The sequence below is a fragment of the Nothoprocta perdicaria genome, unplaced genomic scaffold (assembly GCF_003342845.1).
Source record: "Nothoprocta perdicaria isolate Ctin4 unplaced genomic scaffold, notPer1 scaffold_127, whole genome shotgun sequence".
NCBI lineage: Eukaryota > Metazoa > Chordata > Aves > Tinamiformes > Tinamidae > Nothoprocta > Nothoprocta perdicaria.
In genome coordinates, this window is record NW_020454394.1 from 2003006 (window position 1) to 2019590 (window position 16585).

At 40.0% G+C, this 16585-nt stretch overlaps 2 protein-coding genes across 4 annotated transcripts in view; one reads left to right on the forward strand and one right to left on the reverse strand.

Annotated features, from left to right (window-relative positions):
* The first annotated feature begins 27 nt into the window (after nucleotides 1-27).
* On the forward strand, nucleotides 28-10305 carry SUV39H2 (suppressor of variegation 3-9 homolog 2). 2 transcript variants are annotated; one of them, XM_026033269.1, is made up of 6 exons: nucleotides 28-81; nucleotides 1067-1212; nucleotides 2194-2865; nucleotides 4597-4743; nucleotides 6383-6512; nucleotides 7316-10305. In XM_026033269.1, the coding sequence occupies exons 1-6, from the start codon at nucleotides 63-65 to the stop codon at nucleotides 7423-7425; spliced, it is 1224 nt and encodes a 407-aa protein (XP_025889054.1). In that variant the 5' UTR covers nucleotides 28-62; the 3' UTR covers nucleotides 7426-10305. The 2 variants fall into 2 exon arrangements, with proteins under 2 accessions (XP_025889054.1, XP_025889055.1); XM_026033270.1 differs by lacking the exon at nucleotides 1067-1212 and adding an exon at nucleotides 903-1000 and having other exon boundaries at nucleotides 70-81.
* A 596-nt stretch (nucleotides 10306-10901) lies between these two features.
* DCLRE1C (DNA cross-link repair 1C) overlaps nucleotides 10902-16585 on the reverse strand; it is a 9599-nt gene continuing 3915 nt past the window's right edge. For both annotated transcript variants that reach the window (XM_026033267.1, XM_026033268.1), the window contains 5 exons: nucleotides 16014-16150; nucleotides 15810-15864; nucleotides 14337-14425; nucleotides 13848-13948; nucleotides 10902-12462 (listed from right to left, as the gene is read on the reverse strand). In XM_026033267.1, the coding sequence (XP_025889052.1) occupies nucleotides 11444-12462; nucleotides 13848-13948; nucleotides 14337-14425; nucleotides 15810-15864; nucleotides 16014-16150 (1401 nt within the window). In that variant the 3' untranslated portion in view covers nucleotides 10902-11443. The remainder of the gene's footprint in view (nucleotides 12463-13847; nucleotides 13949-14336; nucleotides 14426-15809; nucleotides 15865-16013; nucleotides 16151-16585) is intronic.

A 16585-nucleotide genomic window follows, 5' to 3' on the forward strand; every position in this document is an offset into this window, starting at 1 on the left:
GGGGGCGGCGCGAGCGCCGCGCGGGTCCTGGCGCCTCCGGCCTGCGCGCGGCCCCCTCCAACATGGAGGGCTGGCGAGGAGGTGAGCGAGCGGCGGCGGGGCCGGCGCCGCGGCCGCCCGGAGCGGCCCTGCCGAGCCTTCCCCTCCTCCTTCCCCTCCTCTTCCTCCTCCGCGCGCTGGGCGGGCCGAGAGGGAGGGCGCAGCGAGGCCTCCCGGCCGCCGCGGGACGGCGGCGCCGCCGCGGGGCGCCGTTAGGGCGGTTATTGCCCCCCTCACCCCCCAGCGCCTCAGCGGGGCCCGCCGTGGGGTGGCAGGGGAGGCCGGGGGGGGCAGTGCGGCCTCCGCCGGTGGCGCCGGTGCCTGAGGCAGAACCGGCGGGGGGGGGTGGGGAGGGAACACGCGGGCGGCCGGGGCGCCCTCGGCGGCTCGCACGACTTGGGGCGGCCGCGTGTGAATAACGGGCCGGGCCGGCTCGTCTCGGGCCGCCTCGGGCGCCGTCCCGCCCGCGGCCGCCCCCCGCTCCGCGCTTCCCCGCCGCCCCCTCGGCGACGCGGCCCTTTAAACCCTCCCGGCTGACAGGAGCGCGCGGCGCTGCCCGGCCGGGGCTCGCGGCCTCCGCGGCCCGCGGGAGCGCCGGGCTCGCCCCGCGGCGCTGGCCCCGTTCTGCCGCTCGGCCAAGGCAAATTCCTTATTTATTTATTTATTTTATTTATTTACTTATTTATTTATTTATTTACTTACTTACTTACTCATTTGCTGCAGCGTCTGCCCTCCAAAAGGTTTTGTTCTTCCTAATAAATGCACGTTATTCTATGGGACATATTATACGGAATATGCAATTTTACACAGAGCAAAAGTTCAGGCAGGGAATCATTGACCTGTTCCACTTTTATGCACCACAGCAGGAATAAGTTTGGCTCCCCGAAACACTGTGCAAAAGACTCACGAACTGCTCTTGCCAATGATAATCTGGGGACTTTGGGATAAGGCGAACAATCAAGTGCGTAAATGACTTCGATTTAGCCAAGACATTAAATAGGATTCTTTACCAATTTTCTTATTGTAGCCTGGTATGTGCCATGTCTAGCTTCACTTGAGACCCTCCAAGAATTATGTAGGAAGGAAAATCTCAGATGTAAATCCCTTGGAATCACCAACAGGAATCTAAAGAGTTATGAGGTGGAATATTTGTGTGACTACAAGGTAGACGAGGTAAGAGAAATCCAGACCAATTTGATCACTCTTTCAGCTGAAGTTTGGAAGCAAGCAAAAGGTAGCCTTGCTGATGGTATAAATTAGTAGGCTGTGAGGACAAAGCATTCGCTGGCTTCAAACAAAATATCTTTTAAACTTTGAACTGTGAGCAGGAAGTGGTGTATTTTCCACTTTCACTATGTTGAAGGAAGGTCTGTTTCTGAAACGATGGAGATACTGCATTAAAAAAAGTTACACCCAGAGGTAAAGGAAAATGTTGGTTGTACCTTGGTTTATATTATAATGCTTGTCCTCTGTTTGAAGATAACAGTTTTTTTTTTCTCTTGAATATTGTTGCTTTGAAAGAGTCAAGGCCAGGTGCTGCAGCTGGGTTTGTATGGCTTGATTTTGCCAGTGAAATTCAGTTTCAGGACTTGGCCACAGAATTATAGTTATTTGCTGTTCCTTTTTTTAAGTACAAAATTACTCTTGTTGACTAAATACAATACTACTAAGTATTTTGAATAGCTTGCTCCTTTAGGGATGACGGTTGATAAAACAAATAGAGGGTGGGTTCTTTTTTTTTTTTTTTTTTTTAATTTCAGGGGTAAGTTTAGACTTTCTTTTCTGTATGGGATGTTACTGTATTTGTTGTGCACACAAGATACGTAACTTACATAACTGTTTTAACTAACTGGCCTCCTGCTAGGGTAGAGTTAGTGATCTGGGTTTTTCTTTCCGGCTGTGCATTTCTTTGCCCCTAGAGGTGATTGGCAGAGTATGCGAAGTTGTACTATCAGTTAACTTGCAAATAGAAAACTTGTTTTTTTACTTTACCTTTCTCCCCAGTCCTAACTGTTATGGGGATGTCAAGACCTTCTTTACTGTATGTCATTAGTTAACGCCAGTGATTCTTTCGTATTTGTGTACTCTGTGCTACTGGATTTCAGTGAACTGTGTGAAATGTGACTAAACCTGTATCCGTTTCTGTATTTCAAGGGCACAGAATACTATCTTGTGAAATGGAAAGGATGGCCAGAATCTTCAAACACTTGGGAACCCTTGAAAAATCTGAAATGCCCAGTGCTTCTTCAAAACTTTCTCAGTGACCAGAATGAGTATTTATCTCGGGTAAAAGAAGTCAAAGCTCTGAAAGTGAAAAACCATGTTAAAGCCTTGAAACCTGCAGTTGCAGATTACATTGTAAAGAAGGCTAAGCAAAGAATAGCTCTTCGGAGGTGGAAAGAAGAACTCAACAGGAAAAAGAATCATAAAGCAATGATTCTTGTAGAAAACACTGTGGATCTCGAAGGCCCTCCTTTAGACTTTTACTACATTAATGAGTATAAACCTGCCCCAGGAATAAATGTAATTAATGGAATAACAACTGGCTGTGAATGCTCCGACTGCCCTGCTGAGAAATGCTGTCCAAAGGAGGCTGGATTTCTTTTGGCTTACAATAAACGAAAGAAGTTGAAAATCCAGCCTGGCTTGCCAATTTATGAATGCAATTCATATTGTAGGTGTGGTCCTGACTGCCCTAACAGGATAGTGCAGAAAGGGACACCGTATTCTCTGTGCATCTTCCGAACTAACAACGGCCGTGGTTGGGGAGTAAAAACCCTCCAGAAAATTAAAACCAACAGTTTTGTGATGGAGTATGTCGGAGAGGTAGGTATTCTATCTCATATGGAAACATAATATTAATAGGAGAAATAGGAAAGTAACTTAATGAGCTTTCTCCCTGTCCTTTACTTACTGACTCTTGCTATGTAACGGCTAAGTAGACTTAGGAGTACTGGAATGCATTAGACTGACATTCAAGTCGGCAGTAAAGTTATGTTCTGCTGCTCAAGATCTCTATTCCAGAGCCATTTTAAAAGGTGGAGCATGSAGAGAATACTGTTGTTAAAGGATTATTTTAGCTATGGACACTGTCAAGCTTTTTAAAAGACAAATTCTTCTTTTCTTTAGTGTCAGTCATATTCTCCTTCGCAATCATCAACTTTGATTATTGTAGCTTTTGTTTCCAGAGCACTTTTAATACTGATCTCACTTCCCAGGCTCAGTTGTTATCAAATCCCCCACCCAGTCAGTCTGTCAGACCTTTGTTTTGTTTTGTGTGAACTTTTAAAATAGTAATTCCGAATGTATTGGTTACTTTTGACAAACATGCAGAGCAAGACTTACAACGTGGACATTAGAAGTAAAGTTCTGTTTGATATTGTGTGAGACTAAGTAAACATTATTCTTGAGATTTTGTATTGTGCTGTGTTGCTGAGTAAACCTCTGCTCTGCTCCACTATGGCTGTTGAATCAGTAGCTCCTGGCAGCCCTTGTGACCACATCTACAGTATTTCTGCCTTGTTACTAAGGCCAGTCCAAATAACTTTTCTTTTTCTCACTATCCTTATCGTCTTTACTGTATTTCCTGCATGTTTCCTTTTCCAAACATTCTGACTTCTCATGTTCTTACTCCTATAAAATTCTGCAAACATACAAGAAACCAGGCAATCAAAAATCATGTTTAAGTTAATTTATTATTTGAAGCAAAAAATGTATATTTAGCCTCACACATTAGTGATTCCCTACAGCCACATTCTCAAGTCTGGTTTGTCTGAAGGATTTAAGAGTTGACTGTCTATGAGATTGTGATGTGTTTCGTGTCTCTTTTGCTGCCAAATTAGTATTTTGTTGCTGACTCTGCACAGCAGAATGCAGTTGAAACAACAGGTTCAGATCAAGTTGCTTAATCTGTTGCTTCTGTCAAAAGTAGCTGTCATTGTTTTGCTCCTTTGAGGAGCTTCTAGGTTTCTCCCTTGTGCTAGGCCTTCTTCCAGGCTTAATTGCACAGATGCAGCTTCGTACACTGATTGTATCTGTCCAAGTTGTCAGGAAATAGGGGTATGAAGGCCTTCCATTACAGTAAAAAATAGCGGAAGAGATGCTCCTAGGAAGAGGAGAGATGAGTACAGGATGATAAGTGTGACTTGGTATGTGTTGTAAATTCATCTGCACAAAGAGAGAGGGAGTGGGTTGTTTTGTTTTGTTTTGTTAAATAATAAAGTTTTTTGTACCTAAATGAAAAAGTTATATGGATAGAAACAATTGATTGTGCCTGCCAAAATGAAACACTTTAAGAGATTTTTTTTTCTTGAGACGGGTAATGCTGCGCATCAGCCATAGGCAAATTACATCCAAAGAAGTGTTAGTCACTAACTAATTAGTTTAAACATCTGTATTTATGATTTTTTATTCATTGTAGACAGGATGCTATCTTAGCATCAAAACAGTGAATGTGCTGGCTTTTTTATTAAGATTTTTTTTCTAACTTAATGGTGCTTTTTTGTTTTATTAAGTAATAATTACAATATCCTTCTTTCCTTTTTTTTACTTTCTTAGGTAATCACAAGTGAGGAAGCAGAGAGACGAGGCCAGCTCTACGACAACCAGGGAAATACCTACTTGTTTGATTTGGACTATGACTCGGATGAATTTACAGTAGATGCAGCTCACTATGGAAATGTGTCCCACTTTGTGAATCACAGTGTAAGAATTTGKTTTTTTTTATATTGAGAACTCAAGGAATTATTCAAATTGCAGCAGAAACATCTTCACCTATTTGTAAATATTTTCTTATCATAATCACAGCTCTTTCTGGAGTAGTTTTTTCATGCCAACACAGTTGTCCTTCAGTCAGAGTAAGGCTACTGATTGCAAAGATCTGCAAATAAAAGGCTATCTGAACTGGGCATATGGCAGTACTGAGGTTGTCGCTGAATTTCCAGGCAACCGGCTGCATCTAGTAACCAAAATGGTTCTTTGGTCAAAAGACTAAAGGACTTGATATATGAAAAATACGTAATAAAGAAAGAGACAAAGATGAGAGGAATTTTTGGATACATTGTTACTAGGTATTACTTAAATGTCATCCTTCAAAAATTGGTAAAGGACTTTCTTTTTTCTCTCATTTTCTTTGGTAGTTCTTTCATGAGGTATTCTTTCTTTCCTTGGTATTTCTTTCATTTCACTACTTCTCCCCTCCCCTCCCACCCCAGCTACCAAATCTAAACTTGGCAGAGAGCTCGGAAGTACGTTTTAAACAGGATATTTTTATAGTGCTTTATTTCCTGTTCAACTGAAATAGCTAAGACAAGAAGGCTGCACTCTATAAAGTGAATTATAATATCTCTTAATTCAGGAGTGGTTTCTTTCTTACTGATTAGGTGCTTGTGAGAAATACAGTTGATTTTTCAACCAGAACAGCAAGTTCATGTATTTGATTCATATTTGTGAGCTGGTGATATAATTAGTATTTTGAGTAGGCTTGTTAGGGAGAAGGCTGAGAATGAGCTTTAGATAATCCACATTATTCTTCACTTTTGGGAGTTGTACCGAAGTAGTCTTGTGTCTGATGATAAGACAAGTTTCATGCCTCATTTCCTGATACGGAGTATTTTGTGTTCTTAGAGAGGGAAAAAAAAATGTTAAGAGTTTTACAGACTGTCTCAGTGAYTCCAGACAATCTAGAAGAAGTGATAAAGAACTATTTAGTCTTGGTTAGTGTGCCTGACCCCTCCACCCTGTTCAGGGCAAATAATTCGGAAGCCAAGCAGATTAACACTTAAAAACAGAAATTTACCCRTAGTATCAAAATATTATTTCTGGTCTGGAAGCAATGCTTAAACCTAAGTACAGAATACTGAGTATGTGTGGCATGAAAAATAGGTCATCTGCTTGTTCTCTCACATTTACTTTTTTAGTTGTTTTGGTCTTTTGCAGTTTGGTTAGTAAAACTTCTTAAGTGTATCTTAAACACATAAATGTGTCTTACCTCTTAGTGTATCTTAAATTGCTTTAAGTTTTGTCATCTTTTTTTTTTGCCATATCTTAAAGATCTTTCTTGCTCTCTTTCAATAGGCTGTTACACATTAATGTAGTTTACATACTGTATAAAGGCTTCTTCTTAAAAGAAGTCGACCCTAATATRTGAATGTTCTGTTGATGCTGTTTACCCAAACATAATTTGCTGATTTCAGGAGATAAGTTGATTTTCAGTCTTTTATCACTGCGAAGATACCTACTACTTCCTTTCCTGTGACCATAATCTGTTTGCAGAAAAAAGTTTCACTGCTTTCCTGCATATCTTGAAGTGTTTATCCTTTTAACAGAAACTTTTTTCTTACAGTGTGATCCAAATCTTCAAGTCTTCAATGTGTTTATCGATAATCTTGATCTGCGTCTTCCTCGGATAGCACTGTTTTCTACAAGGACCATCAAAGCTGGAGAAGAGCTAACCTTTGATTATCAGATGAAGGGTCTGTAGATCTTTACCACCTTTTTTTTGTGTGGGAGACATGATTTATTAGTTGATATTGTTGCAGCTCAATAGCAGTATATTGGGTCAGGCTAATGCTGCATCTCACTAATGGAACTATGTGGATTCTAGAATAGAAGTTATCTCATTGACTTGTAGTGCAGACAGAGCAAACAGGAGATTTTTTTGTGTTTCCTGCCTCTGGTATATCATGTCCTTCAGCATTCCCAGCTCAGAGGGAGGAATTTTGGTTTGAAACTCTCACAAGGCAACTTATTTGGAAGATTTGGCACAAAAATGCTCAAAAGAGGAAATAAGATGAAAACCTGTTTTGGATACTGTTTGAAAAATCTTGGTGTTTCCAAATTGACTGCTTCTCAAGTAGTCCCTGTAAATGCAACTGCTTTTGACAGATGCAAAGAAAATAGATGTGTTGTAGGTTTGTGTTTGTATCCTAATGTTTTTGCCCTCCGCTGTGCATGCAGCAACCTTGATGCCTTAAAATTCCTCTTTTTTGTATAATGTTCAAGGCAGGCTAAAGTCTCAACTGATGAGCTTTGCTATGGTCCTAAGGATAGAAGGCTCATTTTTTTGTGTGCTTTGATTCTGACGTGTGTACTAGGTGGTGTGTAAGTAGTTGTCACATGGATGTCAGTAGAATTGTGCTTAGCTTCACACGCTGTTCTTGCAGAACCAGGCTGGCATGAAGCCTTTGTCTTGGACACATTGCACAGTGTCGGTTGTGGATTTTTTTTGTTTGTTCCTTTTTATAAGCTTCCTTACTTGCATTTATCTGTGTTACAGGTTCAATAGATCTGACTTCAGACTCTGCTGATGGTCTTAGCCCCTCCAGAAAGAGGATCCGAACTGTGTGTAAATGCGGAGCTGTGTGTTGCAGAGGCTATCTCAACTGAGGCCGGGTGTCCAAAGTCACCAACGTGTCGTTCGGTTTTAAATGGATTTTAAGAAGACTGTTCTCTTGCACATATTTTAGAGTATTTTTACATCTAATATAAACAGGTACAATGAAAACAAGGCATTACATTGGTATTCAAAATGGCATTGGCCAAAGAAAGAGATATAGTGTTACAGGCAAATATGAAACCAATACCATGGACTTAAAGTTTAATTTTTTCCTAGCACTGTTATTTAGGMAGCAGTAAAATGTATGCTGAGAGAATGCTTGAAGATGTACCTTGATCGGAGTATTGAGTGTAAAGTTACAGCCCTAGGCATTTTAAGAACTAATTTCAGTGAGATGAAAGGATGTTGCATACTTTGTGTACCTTGAAAAGACAAGACTGAAGGCATTGTGTTTAAGTCCCAAATCGTAGCTAAGGATCCTCTTGCTTCTTTCTCTTTCTCTTTCTCTTTCTTTTTATTTTGCTGTTTAAAAGAAAAGCTCTAGAAGATTAGCAATAACATTTATGGCACCATGGTGAAGGATTAAGGAAAGCCCTCAGACTTTGTCTAGATGAAGGTTCACAGGAATAAAGATTTTAAAGTGTCCATGAAATTCACATAAGTAAAGTCATTGGCATTAGCAGATTCTGGTTGCAAGAGCAGAGTTGCAAAACAAATGCTTTTAGTTTGTTATTTAGGTTAACAAATAGAAATTTTACCTTCTGAAGTTCTGATTTTTAGTTAGGATGCTATAGACAGTCTGCAATTCTACAGAGAATTTGTAAATATCAGATTATTGGTATTAACATACGCTGTTTGTTTTGGTTGTTTAAATTTGGCAGTCATTGCTGAAACAAATTACTGCTTACAATTTGGAAATAGGTAACAAAAGAATAGGGAAAGCAGCCCCGTTGTTTAACCAAGCTGTTGTATTACAAAGATAAACTTGGTTATCTGTTTAAGTACAGAAAGAAGTAACCTGGGAAGTGATTTGTATTCACAACTGGTTTCAATTAAGTTTATACATACTGTGACTTTTTTATCTAGTGACAGATTTTTAAAAGGTTAGGCCTCTTTTTTTTATTTCTTGTTGCAAAAATGTTAACTTCAGTGAAGTTAGACTAGGGGTTGAGTTGACCTACTTGTTGTAGATGTATGTAAGATGTTTTTGAATGTAAAGGCTGAGAAATACTCTTTGCTTCAGCTGCTTGTATCTTTTTTTTCTGATCATCTTAAAGTTGCATTGATTTTATTGATAAACATATGCGAAGTTTTGCTTGGCTTCAGAAACACTGAAGAGCAGTTCAGTTAGGTTATGGGTAGAGTTGCAGCCGTGGTCCTTATTCCAGGGATGACTTAAGTGCTTTACATTCACGGAGTAAAAGCTTGTAAGACTTGCATACCGCTCACAAATCATGTATCTGTGGATAGGGTCATGCGGAATAATGTTGCTCCATAAATGGACGCTCGCTATGTATCATAGGTCAGCTGGTTACCTTTATAAGGTACAAGGCTGTTGGCTCAGGTGAATGAAGTCAAGTACCCAGCATATAACAATTTACTTAATTTGTTAGAAAATGCCTTAAATTCTATGTTAATTACTAGCACTCCAACAAGAGTGTTTCAAAGGGTAATCCAGGTTGTTTGTTGATTAAGCACAGTTGTGTTTGCACTGAAGATCTGGCTCTCTGGCAGAAGGAGAAATTTTATGTGCTACTAGACAACGTTTCGTGGTTTGGATGAAGAGCGAGGGCCTTTGGAAGTGCTTTGTAAGTTTTGTAATCTACAGAGATACACCTTGAAATAGCTACTTTATATTGTTTATTGAATAAGAAGAAGCTTGCCTAGATTTAAAGGTATCTGACATTGCGAGGCTTTGCTGTATCCACACTCGGATAAATACAGAATCTAAACAATTTTTATCATATCATGTCTCTAAGAATCGTTTCTAAAGCTTATGTGGAATGTGGAGCTTCAGTGTTCACAAACAAACTTATGTCATTCGGAATTAAYAGGTTTTCTCTTGCATGTAGCCCGATTCAGCAACGCATTCCGTGTGGATGGAATCTGTGATCTCCAGCTCCCTAGTCTGTTGCAGATCTGCAGCCCTTCCTGTTGGTTTAGAACGCCGGAGTGGCTGTGGCAAGAGGCAGAGTCTTTGCCAGATCCTGTTCTCAGGCTGGACAAGGTGACATATAGTCGGGGTTTGAAGCTCCTCGTCAGTTTTTGCCCACACCCAGTTTGACTTAATCCTAAGTAAAATGCATTTRAAAAGACAAAGTTCTACTCGTTGTACTTGAGTTTAATGCCTGCCTCTTCTCAAGGCAGTATATGTTAGCACCAGCATTGAAATAACACTGCTGTTCTTCAAGGATATGTATGTTACCTCTTTGTGCGATGAATAAAGGACCTTGAACTTAGACTTTGAGAGGTAACAGTATTTTGTATTTATTTGGCATAAACCCACATGCATCCACYTTCTAATATAGAACTTAAATAGTATTTTATATTTACAGTGTATTTCAGTTTACCATYTGAGAATTAGCTGAATGGGATACTTCTTTAAAAAAAAAAAAATCCTTTTGCTGTTTTCATGAGTTTTGGGGAAAAAAGTAACAAATTGGAAAAGGAGAAAAAGCGCTTACCACTATCTTAAGGAGCCTAAACCAGYCCAGCTTCTGCTTTGTGGTCTCTTAGCTTCATGATGGCCACCAATGCAGCTGTGTAGATACACATCTGGTACCCTATGATCTGTCCTCTGGCTGGTTTTCTTAGGTAGCAGAACTAATGTTGCAAGMTCATCTGTAAGAAAAGCTATTATGTATTTATTTAATCTCAAAGTCAAGTCAATCTCTTGGTTATTTCTAATGTATGTTTTAGGACTGTGTACATTAGAAGATGCAGTTTGTAAGCTCAGGAACATTTTCTTTTCATATTGTGTGATCTTGAGTATTGCTATCTTCCTATAGTTTTTGATAAAATAAATTAAATTTAGTTTTTCTTTGGTTGTTGTCATTCTTAAAAAAATCTGTCAGTTAACTGTAGCTAAAGTTAACTTTTTGTATGTAAAGTTAACTYTTACATTTGCTGTAAAAGTACCCTGTTACCCCAGTCTCTGCCCAAGTTCTGTGGCCTGGTGAAGCCTGTAGGAGCTGGAAACTTTGCAAAACTTTAATTAGCAAGGCAACTTGGAGGGAGAACAGATTATTTTAAAATAAAACAAAAAGTCAGTGGAGTGCTGAAAGAGGCAAAATGGGTAACAAGAGATAAAGTAACGTAACAGAACCTGTCCAAGATAACAGCTTAGCTGTTGTTCCTATGACTTAGTCTCTCAACTATACTACTGGAATAGCTTTTGAACCAAAACTTCCAGGGATTTTTTTTTTCAAATAGCTACGAAAGATAACAATGAAAACGCCAAAGAACTGAGGACAAGTTCTTTACAGAATCATAGAATTAAATTTATTGTATCATGTTAAGGTGTTAAATTCAGTGACAGCTACTCAAAAAAAAATTAAAACAACTCTGCTCACTAATTCTTACTGTGTTGTACAATTGTTTATGAAAAAGTAAAAACTCATACAACTTAAGTGTAACCACTATGTTTGCATCATCATTCATGAAAGATGGCACATTATTTAGAACATCTCATTTTTAACTGTCGCAAGTAAAACACGCATCTGTATCAAAGGTAAACTCTTAGAGTTTGATTTAAAAAGAAAAAAAAACACTAAATTCCATTTAGTGTTCCAGTCTTAATTTTGTCTGGTCTATTTTTTAATCCATTTATGCTTTTAGGCAGCTAAACTACATGAGKTAGGAAAGCTTTTATAATCTGCTTTAGCAATATTTTCTTTTTGATATTTCATGGAAGGAATAAAACATTAGGCTGTAACCCAGCATACCATTTATGATGGCTGAAGAACTGCACAGATCAATGCACAAGAAAATACTTACACTATTTATGCTAAGATAAGAAAATTTGAGGAGTTCAAAGAGCAAATTTCAGTGTTTGCAGTCATGATGTAATCACTTCAAACTGTTTCCAGAAGAGATTTTGGTGTTCACTATGTTTTCACCTGCTGCCAACTTCCTATATAAACAGCGCAGTGTGTCTGGCTGAGGTAGTTCAGCGTCAGGAGTGAGGGGAATTTCAAACTCAGATGAGCTCTGAGAGTCCTTCTTCAGCTCTAGATCAGGAGTCYTGGAACTGTCATTTCCTTCAAGTAGCACCTCTTGACTCTGAGCACTGCCACACTGTGCACCCTCCTCAGCATCTTTGCTCTTCAAATCATGGGCAACATCACATGCAGAAGATCTGTTTTGCCCTGCTGGCCTCCAGCTGCTGTTCTGAGCCTGACCGTCTTTGGTGGTTTCATGCAACGTGTAAACCCCTGCTCTGCTCCCGCCTTTGTTGAAGCAGCCGAAATCAGCGGCATTTCTCTCCTGGGAGGTAATGAGCACTGTGTCCATTTGGCTATCCCAGCCCTGGCTCCCCTGCTCCGATATATGCGTTGACTGAGAAGAATTTTGGGAGGAGATGTGTGTTGAGTCACTGACTCCATCTGAATCACTGAAGAGTGACTGGGACCCACCACCAGCTTCTGCTGAAGATGGGAAGTTGTCCTCATTTTCAGAGCTTTCATCCATTCTGTTACACTTGAAAAACGCATCCCAGCGGGGCAAGTTTGCATGACACTCCTGTTGGTCACCAGTTACTCCGGGGGTCAACTCACAGTGGTTTTGTCCACTGGAAGTTGATGCAGATGTGGCAGCTGGATCAGGGGAAAGAAGAACTTCAACTGCATTTTTTTCAGACTCTTCATCATCATCATCATCATCTTCATCATCATCATTGGATTCCTCACAGTCCATGAAGTCCACCTTGTGAGAGGTATGTGCAGYGGTTGCTCTGTAACTTGGTGTGTTCTCATTGGTTTCTTCTGTGTTTTCACCTGGGGTTGTCTTRAATGACATGTTCTTTGCCTGCAGTTTTGGAATCTTAGGCCTTACAGAAGTTAGTTCAGTATCAAAGAGATCATCTTCATCTGTCAAGAGAAGCATCAAATAAAATCAGATTAAGAATATTTACTCAAAAAAATCAGCAGAGCTTTAATATGGATTTTTTAAACAAAAATTTCCATAGTAAAAACACAAGAGTTCTTTAATCCAGATATCCAGATGGAGGTGTAGAAGGACAATACAAGGTTTACTGTCCAAAAGACCATTTTCAGTAGTTTTTGTCTTGACTTGTGTAGGACAGCGCCTTACGGAGGAAGCTACTAGTTATCATCTTCCATATAAAGCTACAGCAATTAGTTCTGCCCTTGTGGTCTGTATTACTCAAACCATGTTGCTGGTACCTGGCAGTGCCTTCTTCTCTGGTCAGAGGAGGTTAACTAGATTTGGAAAGTTTTAGCATTCTCTTGGAGCAGAGAGATTAATAAAGAGAATCCTTCTACATAATGACCTTCAGCATCATCTCAATTATTCACTAATTATTTGTAGAATCATACCCTAAACAGGGATTTAAAAAAAACAAAGGAGTTTCAAGAAAGCAGGTTGTAGATTAACAAACTAGGGAATTGTTTTCTCCCTTTCACAATATTGGCTGCTACTTATATTAATGCCTTTAATCAAAGCAGTAATGGAGTCACTGGAGGTGTCAAATGAATTGGGAGCTCTTGTTACTARAGAACTCAGAATCACAGAATATTCAAGGTTGGAAGGGACCTCTAGAACTCACTTCATTTTTTAATCTATTTTGAATAAAGGTTGACTCAAACAGAGCAAGAAGTCACATGGAACAGTTTCAAGCTGCAAGGACAGACATTCCTTCCTCTGGCCTGTATGTGCATGGTGCAGATCAGATGTAGCCCAGACAGACACTGACATAGCTCAAGTTAGTCCAAACTAACTAACACTGTTGTGTGTTGCCTGAAATTTGATGCTTCGGGAGCAGCCACAGAGAGTGCAACAAGGCCACAATAGTTCAGGGGTAGTAAAAAAGACCATAGTCACTCTAAGGTTACAGCAAGGTTGTAGTTCACAACTATGAGATCTTTGGATCTCAGTAGCCCAAGTAATCTCTTAACACAGGGACTACCTTTAAAGCAAAGCACATCAGGCCCAGCCACCTCGGAACAGCTATTGGTAACTTCAGTGCGAGTCTGCTACTGTTTCAGGTTTTATCCGAATTAGAAGTTCATTCTTCCACAATTAGTCCTCCAKCATCCTCATGGAAAGTACACTGGTTTTATTTCTATTTATTCTACTGCTTTTTTCACAGACATACTAGTGAGCACTACTGCTTTTGGCATTGATTTATGAGGGACAGCTCTGCTTGATTTCAGAACCTGCAATTGGGGCACAGCAGCACCAGAAAATTCATGAGAGGTTTGGTCGCAAAACTTGGCTCTTACAGAACTTTTACCTGTGTCAGGCAAGTCGGGTTTGTGGACTCTCTTCAGTGTTCCTAAGGGCTTGTATTTGGGTTCCACATTTTTTCTGTATGATCTGCATAACGGCTTTAATCTGAGAGGAAAAGGAAAGTCATTATATAGAGCTCAGCAGGTGCATTTTCAAAGCAAAACGAAAACTTGATCSCAGTACACTGCCTCTCACCTCTCATAAGCACTGCAGCAAGCTGCAACTCTGCAGCAGGCCTAAATCTACAGAGGTGGCTAAAAGCTCTTGAATTCTTGGCGAGTTTAACCAGTTAGGCAGTAGAGTCTGTCATTTACCTTAAACACCATGCCAAAATCATCTTTCAATCCCTTCTGTGGGGGCAACGAGAGGAATCTACATATTTGGTATTAAGTATTTTTTTTCTTCCCTCTTTGTAAGAAAAGACTGAGACTCAGGGAAGTGGCTGTCATGACCGCACCAGAGGTTTGATGACCTGCACTCGCCGGCCACTTACATTTCAATAACTTTGTCTTCTGTCAGACCCACTGGCAGAACATTGGGATACACATTCACAGGACAGATATAGCTCAAGAAATCCTTAATCTACATTGAAGAAAAGGAGAAACAGTTTAACAAATTCAACCAACAGTTAATGATTCCACTTAACGACAGCACAAAGTGAGTAGCCAGATGTCTCATATAAATAGCAATACAACCCATGAGCCAAACACTATCAGAGTGGGGAACTTTGTAATAACAGAACAGCCTGGAACAGGATGTCAAATGCTCAGTCTCACCTAACTGCCCCATGCAGCATCAACTGCACAGACCATCAATACCTTTAAAAGAAAAGGTCAGATGCTGACCACGATGCTGTTTCCAACACATCCCYAAGAAACATTATCCTGTAGGGATCCCATTAGGGATCTTTTCCCTAACATTAGAACTACCTTTTCCTTACTGGACTAGTTACTAGTTGTACTGACTACAGAATTCCCTTCCATTCTGTTCTAGTCCTATCTATTTAAAGACATTTTKCAAGTCTCCCTTTAATCCTATAGGAAAAGACCATATCACAAAAGGCATCTCTTGCCCTAGCCTTCCTTGCTGTCAATGTTGTCTTTTGGATGCTCTCCAGACTGCAAGTTTCTGAAGAATTTTGCCCAATTTTCAGCACTGCACTAACTGAGGATTTATCAGTGCCACTATTTGAGAACAGTTGTATGTTTGCAGCATGTACTCCTATCTATACACACGAGGAAGATCTGTATATTTTTTGCACAGGAGGTACAACTCTCTACTCACAATATACTTTAACCCCCATATTCAGTCAAATCAAATTCATTAACTGGGTATCTTTAACAGCAAGAGCATTTTTTTAGGGTGCTGAAAGGTCTTCTTTGTCTGTGCAATGTTTGACAGGTCGTTCGTTAGCTCTGATCCAGTTGCAGCATAAGTTTCTGATAAGAGAGATCAAGTCATATTAAATGAAGGTGTGTGGTCCTGGAGAGGGTGCTGCAATCTCCCATTTAATTTTAGTCTTTGGTGCAGAAAGGAGTACCTGCAGCTACTAAGATGCAGAAAACTCTATTGGGATGTGCGGGRACAGGAGAGAACTCAAGCCAACCCCAAACTGAGCCACAGCAGATTAAAGCAAGGAAAGCCCAAACGCCAAGCTCTGCAAGTACACAATAGTTAGTGTCCTAACACACAAAGGCAGTCAAACTGTTGCAGTAACCTACACCTCCAGCAGAGACAAGAAGCAAGACAGGTTTGTAATCCTGCCCCATTTAACATGTTCTTCTGCAGCTGTTTCAAAATATTGCCAGTTTTGGGACCATCCCATCTTCATTATCCAGATCTTGCTATTCTTACATCTTATTACAGAAAAGATCTTTGTGACAAATTATGTCATTCACTTGGAAGCGATYAGAAATACTTTAAAGCATTTTCATCAGTGTCTGCTCAAAAATACCAGTTTACAAACCTCACTGTATGAAGAGTGAAAAGAGAAACAAGCTCTGTATGAACTCTCCCCTGTCCTAAAAGGAAAAAAAAAAAAAAAAAAATTAGGTAATCTGTGTTCATGGTCACTTAATAGGCGAGCACAGACTACTAAGCGTCCATTTTGAGTCTAAGTTATAAATAAAGTAAGATTTACACAAGGTTTCCACAGGGCCCAAACATTCACCTTACTATTACATTGGATTTTTTGTTCCTTTCTCCAAACCACATTGTGGATGGTTTGATGCTGATTATGTGCAAGCGAGTTCCATTTTGGGAAGTCACTCCACACGGCAGTCGGTTCCCTCGAAAATAGTCATCATCCTGTCAAATAAAAAAGGAAAACTAGTGCAATCCGACAGGAAAATTAGTGCAATACTTTTTTGGATTTTTTTTTTTGGTCACAAATTAGGCACTGTTATAAACCTAAACCAAGTTTTCRTCCATATTTATTCTAACTCTCTAGGAACACCACCTCTTCAGTGAGACCTCTTGCTTCCATAGTGTAGCTGACAAATTAGTTATCAGGAGCTGCATCCCTGTGYCCCTCAGGTTCTATTTGTGCTACTTACTCCAGAATTAAACATTTCACTTCATGAGCATCCTAGAAGGGAAGGTCAGAAACTCCTAGCACACAACGTGCATGGCTGCAGAAGGCATCACACAGACACCTTTAGGTACATTTGAATGGATAACACCTGACCCAACAAATCTTTTTATCATCTTTTTATCATCTTTTTATCATCTTTTTATCATCTT